The 10715-nt window shown below is 28.3% G+C and overlaps 2 protein-coding genes across 4 annotated transcripts; both read left to right on the top strand.

The window, feature by feature from the left end:
• The first annotated feature begins 1222 nt into the window (after nucleotides 1-1222).
• Nucleotides 1223-1585, top strand: LOC129884423 (probable transcription factor At5g61620). Its single transcript, XM_055958722.1, has one exon. The coding sequence runs from the start codon at nucleotides 1223-1225 to the stop codon at nucleotides 1583-1585; it is 363 nt and encodes a 120-aa protein (XP_055814697.1).
• A 2560-nt stretch (nucleotides 1586-4145) lies between these two features.
• Nucleotides 4146-8686, top strand: LOC129885199 (probable peroxygenase 4). 3 transcript variants are annotated; one of them, XM_055959395.1, is made up of 8 exons: nucleotides 4146-4246; nucleotides 4348-4446; nucleotides 4913-4998; nucleotides 5895-5989; nucleotides 6587-6712; nucleotides 7000-7143; nucleotides 7613-7665; nucleotides 8622-8686. In XM_055959395.1, exons 1-7 carry the CDS (start codon nucleotides 4213-4215, stop codon nucleotides 7629-7631), a joined length of 603 nt encoding a protein of 200 aa, XP_055815370.1. In that variant the 5' UTR covers nucleotides 4146-4212; the 3' UTR covers nucleotides 7632-7665; nucleotides 8622-8686. The 3 variants fall into 3 exon arrangements, with proteins under 3 accessions (XP_055815370.1, XP_055815372.1, XP_055815371.1); XM_055959397.1 differs by having other exon boundaries at nucleotides 8590-8677; XM_055959396.1 differs by lacking the exon at nucleotides 8622-8686 and having other exon boundaries at nucleotides 7613-7847.
• The last annotated feature ends 2029 nt before the right edge of the window (nucleotides 8687-10715 follow it).

Raw genomic sequence — 10715 nt, 5'->3', positions numbered from 1 at the left:
AAAAGTGTTGATAAAAATTCAAATGATAAAAATTGTCTTAAAATTATTTTCAAATAAAGTAATCAAATAATATCTCTACGAGGAGAGGGACAAAACAACGAAAAAGTAATGAAAAGGTAGTTAGTGGTTTTATCTTGGAAAAGAAATATTTTGAAAATTACAAGAAAAAATAATATCAAAAATAAAATAATAAAAGTTTCTGTCAAATTAAAAGTGTTTACAAATTTAAAAGCTGTAAGTTTAAGTGACCAACTTATAACTACTTAATTTTGGCTTATAAACACATGCCTTATCAAGTACTTTAACATAGTTAGAAGTCGAAATACATGCAAGTTGAATATTATCATTTTTTTATTATATTTTAATATAGTTAAAAGTCGAAATATATGCAAGTTGAATATTATCTTTTTTTTTAATAAAAAAAATAAGTATATAATGGTTTTATAAAATAATTGGACCTTTGACTTAATGCAGTAATCTCATCTTGTCTTTCAACACCATGTTGGATAATAGAAAAAAGAGAAGGAACAACTTTGATGTAACCTTTTATCAATGTTATGGTCATTGAGGACAAAGATTCTTGGTTGATATTCACTGGATATAATGAGATTGATAAATAGAGACAAGTTGGTCTTTGGTTTATAATATATAGCCAGTGTAGTTTCATAAATGAAGTATGGGGAGAGTAGAGTGTACGCATACTTTATTATTACTTTGTGGAAATAGAGATAGATAATTTTCAACAGATCCTCGACTCAAGTGCATTAAATCCAAATACAAAGAAGAAGTATACAGTATAGGAAAAAGTATAGCAACTAACGAAGAAAGCAGTGCAAAGAATATAATGAAGGAATAAGAACAAAAAGATAATGTGATAATAGCAACACAATAAACCACATATGATGAGAGATATCAAAATCAAGAACTACAATGAAACAGCTAATACAACGACACACACCAACAAGCTGAATTCCTAGAAAAGCAACACAATCTATTGCAGTATAATATATTTGGTAGTTATTTGATAATATTTGGTAGCATATTTGTAAGGAAATAATTAGTTTTCCTTAATATTTGGTAGCATATTGGTAGGCTTTGTGGTCGAAATGGGCATAATCAAAGAACGTGTAGTGAGAAATGCAAAAGCATCAAATTATTTGGTGTGGAGATTTGCAATGCCTAAAAAAGATAGCATGGAAAGAAGAATCAAGAAAGGAAATTCATGGACAAAGATGAACACTTAGCATTCTTGAAGGAATTGGATTTTCATGGGAAAGGCAATTGGGCTAAGATTGCTAAGGATTTCGTGCCTAGCAGAACATCAACACAGGTTGCTAGTCATGCTCAGAAGTACTTCATGAGATTATTGGATGCTAATTCCAATGAGAGAAAATATCGCAAGAAATCAAGTGTTTTCAATCTTAGTCTTGAAAAAATAGAGGACAATCATCATGCTTTTGAAAATAATCAACAAAGTGTCCAAGAAACTCATAATGTTTCAAGTTATGTTCCAATAGAAAATAATCAACAAAGTGTTGAAGAAACTCATAACGTGCCAAGTTTTGTCCAAATTATTACAGAGTGAGCCCAACAGTACTTCCTCTAACTTGGATTTACATGTATCCTATCATCATCATTATGCCTCTACATCAGCCATTGCTACAACATTCAACAAGCCAATCTCTGGGATTATTAATTTGAACTTATAGTCAAGAAGATATACACAAGATCACCCTTTTTTAACATTAACTAATTATTTCCTTACAAATATGCTACCAAATATTATCAAATAACTACCAAATATATTATACTGCAATACAATCCTCCATTACCTACTAACCTTCTACCCTAGTATGTATGCATCTTCAACACCCTCCTATCTAAGATCATATCTTCGGTAATCTGATGTTGTGTCATGTCATGTCTAATCACTTTTCTCCAATATTTCTTCGACCTACCTCTACCTCTTCCCGTACCTATTATAACAAACTTCTCTCACCTCCTCACTGACAGCATCTGCACATCTCCTTTTTACATGTTCAAATCATCTCACTCTCGCTTCTCTCATCTTGTAAACTCCGGAGGCCACTCCCACATCATTCTGTGAGATTCCAATCAAGGATAAACATGAGTTGTGTAAACCAACAAACTGGTGTGCCAGGTACCACTTCCTAATTCACTTTTAAAGACTTGACAGTTAGAAAATAAGCTTAACATTATCTACTTAAAAATTGATAAAAAAATATCTTATTAATAATTAATTTAGCCTTTTCAAAAATAATAAATTAATAAATTAAAATAATAATACATAATCGAACCCATCAATGCACACTCCTAATAAAAGCTAAAGCCAAAAGCCTAAAATGGCGGTGGCATACATATCCAAATTATTGTTTTTTATTTGTTTGTTTTTCCGTTATACTTAATTTACTCTCAAAGCAAACAATCCTTCTTTTGTTTTGTTTTGTTTTTTTTCATTTCATGGGAATCATGCTTTAACCTCCACGCTATTATTATATCCCCTCGTTGCTTCTACTTCTTGTAAACTAACTATAATGTCTTTTAAGCCACACAAGAAAATAAAAGTAAAAAAAGAAAGAAAAATTTGAAGCATCCATTTTTTTACTGTAACTTATTTTTTTTAGAAGGTAAAACGTTACTAGCTATTTATGAAAAGAAAAAGGAGGAAATAATTAGAATTAGGGTGTGTTTGGAAAATAAAAGAAAATTCTACAAAAACGTTATTACAAAAAATAATTAGTGTTCAATATATTATATATAAAAGTATATATTTATATTGGACAAACATTATGAGATAAGAGTGAGGCGGCGCTGAAATAAAATATGGATTTATGGAGCATAATAACTTTTAATTACCCTATATGCATTAAAATATTATTAAATATCTATAAATATTTAAATAAACTTATTTAATATTATATATCAACTTGAAATTGCTATAAAAATATATCTTTTTAAAAATATACTTTTAACCAATCAAATATATATATATATATATAAATGAAGTTCAAATAGGGAAGAAGGAACTAATATCTCCCTAATCATTAGATGTCTTTATGCTGTGGGAACCGTTGCTTGTGGATATGGTTTTGATATTTTTTACATTTTTATATGATATTGTACATAAATATTATTTTAATTGCTTTTCTTATCGGCTTTAATCCAACAAACTTTTACAATTTTATTTCTTGAGTTACGTTATTAAAAAAAAGCACCTATCTTGTAAATTTGTGTTCTAATTTATATAGCGTACTTTTTCTCTATTTAATTTGTCGATATGAAATTTTCCTAAAATATTGTCTGTATTCTTCTTCGAAAGCCTAACAATCTACAATTTTTATTATCCTTCTCTTTGATCTTCTTAAACCAATTGTTTTTCTTCGAAAACCTTTTACAGATAACAATCTTTTATATTTATTTTCGAGCAAGACACAATTTAGGGTTTAGTTTTTATATTTTTATTTTTTATTATCTCAATTTTTTGGTTATTATACATTGTTTTATATTTTTTTTTGAACAAGATACAATTTATCAATTAATGTGCGTGATTCATTTGGTTTGTCACTTTGTTTCTAAGTGATTTTCAATTTTTTTTGGTATCAAATCTTAACGATTTCACCAATAATAATCAATAACTGATAAATTGATAATCAATAAGTTAATATCTTAATAATTTTATAATAATTTGGTATGTCTTTAAATTGATAAACAATAAATTAAATTGACAAATTTTAAAATTGAATCGATACGCAACGCAATTTGTAATATTTTGAACAATTTGATTTTCTAAAAAAGTTAAAGCATCTTTATCCAAGTTTTTTTTAGGGTACGGGGTGGGAGGGGGTGGGGTGGGGAAGGCTAGTGCTTTTGTGTGAAAACACTAAGCAAACTTCACAATTCCTTTGAAACTGCCACCTACACACACTTTGCATGTTCACAACTATATATTTTAGACATTTGTCTTGGGAATCAAACAGAACACAAAGAATAAAAAAGAAAATATTAAAAAGCAAAACCCCAATTTATTATATTCTCTAAATCCACGTCTAATGCTTTAAATCTTCACCTTTTTTTTCTTTACATATATATATATATATATATATATATATATATATATATTTATCAGTAAATTTGGGATTCAGATTTTTCTCTATTTGTTGTTCATCTTGTGTTCACAATATTTCCTTTCACATGGCTTCTTCCTCCTGCAGTTTTGATGAAGAGGGTATGCAATTTTTGGATTATTTTTTTAACTAATCTTTTTTTTGTAATTTAATTATATTTCTTGTTTGTTTAAGTTTGTGGTTCTTGGAATTAAATATGCAGGAATTGAGAAGAAAGAAGAGCCAACACCTTTGGAAAAACATGTTATGTTCTTTGATATTAACAAAGATGGTGTCATTTACCCATGGGAAACTTATAAAGGTGCCTTCTAAAACGATTTGCTAAATTCATCGAGTTTTTTGTCAATTAAGACAAATTTTATATTTGGAAAAATATTAGTTTGAAATTTTTTAGATTATTGTTATTATTATTATACACAAATGATATAAAATATTTAAGTGCACATGTTTCAAAATGTTTATCTTCTTTTATTAATTTCGTGCTTGTTTAAATTTTGTCACACCTTATTCATGTGCACTTGTAACAAATAATTATAGTGCATCAATACACACTCTTACTTTATGGTTTAATCATAACATTTTTATTTGTATGGGGTATTTAGATCAAATAAATAAATACTGTTTGTATGTATATTTTTTTACTTAATTATGATTAATTAATGCAAATTCTTATCTCACTAAGTCACTTATTTATTTGATTTGGTATTTCTGTTTTTTCCTTTTTGAGATTTTTCATTATCATTTAATTTTTTTAATTTTTTAATCAGGTTTTAGAAAAATTGGCAGTGGTGTTCTCCTCTCAACAGTTGCTTCCCTTCTCATTAATATTGGGCTCAGTGGCAAAACTCGACCTGTAAATTACCTTCTTTATTTTCTCTCTTTAATATCATTTTATTCTTAGAATAAATTTATTAATTAATGACTTTAGTCAAAATTTTAGTCCACCTTAGAATTTAATACTCCCTTTGTTTAGTAGCAATGTATTTTTTTAAGACAGATAAAAAAGAAAAGCACATCATATAGATTGAGACGTAACATAGCTATTTTTATAGATATTTTGATTGAATTATGAAGTATTTTAATGAAAAATTATTTTTCACCATGAGGTCTTTTTGAGTGAACTTGTTTGGTGGAATGAGGTGGTCGAAAAATTATATTTTATAATATAAATATCGCATTGATTCGCTATGGGAAAATCCTTACCTGGTGACAAGTATGTACCTAGCTAGATGAAATATTAGATATTCCAACATCTAACATGACTAGATATATGCCTTTTTGTTTTTTGTGTTCAAGGGGTCAACATAAGCTTTGAGTACACATGATTACATATTATATATGGTCTTTTAATGGCATTTTTTGGTTGGACAAGGATAGGAGAAAGGGGGGGGGGGGAGTTTTTATTTATTTATTTATTTTGCTTAATTGTTAGAATTGACGTGGGCATAAGTTAAGGGAAGCTACTTTAATATTGATAAACTATATTTTTTTTGCATATAATTTATAGATCGAAAGATTAAAATCTTGTACTAATTCGAGATAAATTGTAAATTGAATAAGAAAATAATTGTTTAATTACATATTGGGCCATCAAGATGACTTTGATGTGCAAGTTTACGCTATAGATTTTAACATTTAACCAAAAAAATGCTATAAGATTAACGTGTAAGTTTATGCTATAAGATTTTAACTTTTAACCAGAAAAAGAAAAGTGCTATAAGATTAATATGCATATATGCTTATGTACAGGGGAAGTGGCCATCTCCACTATTTCCTATTGAGGTGAAGAACATCAAATTTGCCAAACATGGGAGTGATAGTGACATCTATGATACTGAAGGAAGGTAATATGCTAATATTATAGTTATTATACATTGATAGTGTAAAGAAATTTTATATAATCATGTCACTTAACGGATATCTACACGTAATAAGTGGAACAAGTTACGAGAAAATAAATAATGTAAACAACCTGACAAGAGACTTGGTCTCCTTATATGGCCTTTATAATTTTTACTTCATGAAATATTTTTTAAGATTGAGTACTTAAGTAACAACTCGTTTCAGATTTATTTCAATTTCTTGATTTATCCTATGTTTGTTTCTTTATCTTATGTTATATTGTTCATCCTTCTGTTAGTTGATTGGATTCGGTGTGTTGGGGTGTTAGATTCCTGCAACATCGTGACATTACTAGTGGATGCATGGGGAAGTAATGAGTTTAACGTCTATACCATGATAGTATATATATACACACATGAGTTTTTATAATGTTGCATCACTTGAAGGATAACTATATATGTTATTACCAATGGTGAGTAGAAATAGCTAGGTTACCTGAAAAATAAGATAGACAACATGTTATAGTTCAAGCATTGTCGATATAAAAATAACTTGTACTATCAATTTATATAAATTAAATCTTCCTTCATATTTCGAAGGTTCGTTCCTGAAAAATTCGAGGAGTTATTCAAGAAACATGGACGAACAAACGCCAATGCCTTAACCGGTGAGGAATTAGATGAATTGCTCAAGGCAAACAAGCAACCCAAGGACTTTGCTGGACAGTAATACTCTTTCTCTGTTTTAAGTTTTATTAATTAATTTGCAATAAATAAATCATCGTCGTCGTGTATCAATAGTCTTGCTATATATATACGAAATACTTATTTGCTAACAGATGTACAACATTTATATATCCATCGATCCATGTTGAAGTTTTTGAGACTAAGAGGTTGGATTAAGGTCCTGAAAAACGTGAAATGCAGACTTAAACGATGAACCCTTCTCTTTAATTTGCAATATTTACGTTACCTCTTAATTTTTTATTTTTTATTTTTGTTGGATTATGCAGCATTGCAGCTAAATCAGAGTGGAAAATACTTTATCTCTTGTGCAAAGATGAACATGGCTTGTTACCTAAAGAGACAATAAGGAGTGTGTATGATGGTAGCCTTTTTGAACAAATGGCAAAGGAAAAGCAATCCAAGAAACATAGGTACCTAATTACCTATCTTATTTGTTAACGAGGAGAATTTTGGAGCAACAGTAAAATTATTTTATTTTTGTATGATCAAAGGTTGTCTTCCTATAACCTTTAGGTTAAGGGTTGGTTTAGATTCTTACATCAATCATTCTTTGATATTTAGGACAAGATAGAATGTTAAATTACATACCTCTTTGAGGTTTGTAAAAAGGTTATGGCTTCGTGAATGGAATCAACTACTGTTATTCGCATTTTTGTAATCGATCGAGAGTTTGGATTACTCCACCTAAGTAGAACGAAATGAAGGAATTACGAAATGAAGGAATTGGAAAAAATTAGGCTATAAAAAACATAGCATACTTTGTGCACACCACTATTTTATTTTATTTTTGTTATGATGCTTTGTAAGCTAATTTTATTTTTTTAAAAAAAAAAATAATTGTAGTTGACATTATTCTTGTTTACTACTTTTTTGTTGCAGGGGTAAATCAAATTCCTAAAAGATGCAGCAGTTTCCCTTTTCTACTTGTTCAGGTCAACTTTTGACTTTGTATACATAGAGTTGTGCTGTTTGTTGCTTTGTTTAAAGAAAAAAAGGAAAGAAGTGTTGAATTTATTCAAGTTCCAATCGATATTTAGCAATTTCACTTATCGTTAGACTATTGGTTTTGTATTTATTCATGTTTAATGTTAAGTTTGTTCAATTATTCTGGGTATGACGGTAAAATATTTATTAAAATGAGGAAGTGTTTTATATGATTTTATTTTAGAAATAATTTCAGAGACCTCTCCTTGTTTTCGCTCTATCACATTAATCTTCTTCGTGGTTTATAATATTAAAAAAACTTCCCTTATTATGGTTGAGGAATCATATTCATTTCACTGCTATATATATATATATCCTCGATGGTAATTCGGTTGTGTGGGCCTATTTTCCGTACGACCCACCTTTTTAAAAATGGAAAACTTACATAGATATGATATATTAAGAAAATATAATCATCTATAGCAATAACAATTTTTTTTCACTGAACACTTATAATACATATTATAGAGATCAATTTATAAAAGATATATAAGACAAGTTCTATTCATGGATAATATATTTATCAGAGACTTTAATACACTTAGGGGCCGTTTGGCAAAGTTAATACATGAATAACTTGGTTATTCATGTATTAATTTTATATCATGTTTGGTTTTCATGTTTTAAATGTATACAATGTTTGATTGGTGTGTTTTCAAATGTTGTATAAAAGTTATTCTTGTATTGATTTCATACGGTGTTTGATTGTATTTTTGTAATTCTACATAACTAATACTCACATAACGTATGAGAAAATCTATGTATAATTTTATGCGGGGTAAAAGAATTAGTTATACATAGATTAAAATAGTAAATTACTCATTTACACCTATCAATTTACTTTTAAATCTTTCACCTCAATAATTTAATAGTGAAAAATTATTTACCAAAACCTCCGAAGCAGTGGAAGAAGAGATACAGAGAAAGTCAATGGTGAATTTTGAGAAAGCACGAGGGCCAAGTGGAAAAAGAAGCATATGAGGAGACAGGAGACTGAAGAGGAAGAACAGAAAGATGAGACGGAGATCTAAGTAGAGAAACAGAGTTCCAGATGCCTAGGATTAGTTTCTTCGTTGAAAATGCTGCCTTTTACGCTTTTAATACGTAATAGATTTATCATATTATTATTATGTATTGTAATAGATAATAATAAATAAAAATATCACTAAAATCAATAATTATTTATTAACAAATATTCATTCAAGTAACTTTTCCTTTACGAACAACCCCTAATCCCTGCGGTTTTGGGTCGGACCGATCCCGTAACAATCAATAAAAGGCCCTAACCGGCCCACATAACGGGGTTAGACCGGTCCCAAAATGGGCTTCTCTAAAAGTACTCTACGCCATAATTTAATTCCTAGCCTCAATTGTTTCAACTCCCAAACATTCTAATTTCAAAGAAAGGACAATGAGGCGATGTTTGATTTGCAAGTATAGTGCGGCTTGTGGTTAACTTGGTTACATTTGCAAAACTTAACCTCTTCTGGCTACTTCCGCTAATGTACTTTAGCTGGAAAAGGGAAGTTATGGTTACAAACTAAATAAGTGTAATATAGGCCAGATCTGCAAGTCTAGTTTCATTGCTATTTCTCCACATGTATCGGCCGGTTCGATTCGATTTTGAAATTTATCAATTTGACTTATCGATTATCGATTTGTAGATATGCTAAATCATTATAGAATCATTAAGATATTGACTTATCGGTCATTGGTTTATCTGTTATTGATCATTATAACGGTTATTGGTTTATCTGTTATTGATCATTATAGATTCGATTATCGATTTAACTATTAAGATTTGACACAAAATATCTTAAACTTTTGCTTTATAGGCAAAATTAATATATGTCATTTAAATGAAATAAAAAACTTAATAATTTTTTATAAAGTTATTTGAGTCGAGAATTTTTCGAAAATAATTTCTCTATTTTTATAAAATAAGAATAAGGTTGCAACTTGCATACCTTCCTCTTCTAATTCCACTTGATATGAGATTATATTAGATATATGATTATTGTTGTGATACGTAAATACAACTTTAATTGAACCTAACAACTATTATGAACTTGGAAAGTGTAAATGGAACGCAAGTAGGAAAATTGACTAAAAATAAATAATAAAATAAAAAGTAGGAAACTTAATTAAGAAGGTCTGCCAAATAATTGCTTAGAAGGTTTTCAATAATACAGTTATACGCCAGAATCTGATTTAATATATGCATACACATGTTGATGAATCGAATTTTTGTCAACGACGTGAAAGTTTAGATAATGAATCAGCTGAACTATATAATATATATACTTTCTCCATTTTTATTTTATCTATCTAAAATTTATTTGTCACACTTTTTATGGATCAATAAATAAAATGATAATTTTATTTTACCACCCTCTAAATAATAAATAAATCAATGTAGGTAATGTTTTTTTAAAAAGACTATAATTAATAATGAGAAAAAAAATTAAAAACTAAGTAATAAATTATTTTTTCTTTTCTAACCTAGACAAGTAAAAATAAATATATAGTTATAATATAGTGGACAAGTAAGAGTGCACATATTAAAACTAAACATATATAAGGTGATATGACACTTATCTATGATCGACATATTAATGATACTTAATAAATGTCACTAACTTCCTTACTTAATGTTAAAGAATATAGTTTAAAATCTTATTTCATTTGATTCTTTCATATCCAAATCGACGGATCAGATTTCATCATTTTTCAAATCTCAACCTCTTTATGGATAGTTCAAATTTCATTTTATTATTTGCCGTATATGATGTACTGAAGTTTGAATTTTTCCGTTATTAACATTTAACATACACAAGGTATGTGAAATATTGCTCAAAATTGTCTTTGTAATTTGTTGTATTTGAAATCTGAAAGACGAAGAAATTTGATCAATTTGTATTTGATGGAATCAAATTAAATAAGATATTAAAATTCCTTTTTTTGCCTAGTATAAGCACATATATGCATATGATATATT

This window comes from Solanum dulcamara, chromosome 4 (genome assembly GCF_947179165.1).
Source record: "Solanum dulcamara chromosome 4, daSolDulc1.2, whole genome shotgun sequence".
Classification (NCBI taxonomy): domain Eukaryota; kingdom Viridiplantae; phylum Streptophyta; class Magnoliopsida; order Solanales; family Solanaceae; genus Solanum; species Solanum dulcamara.
This window is presented reverse-complemented; position numbering and strand designations above follow the sequence as displayed.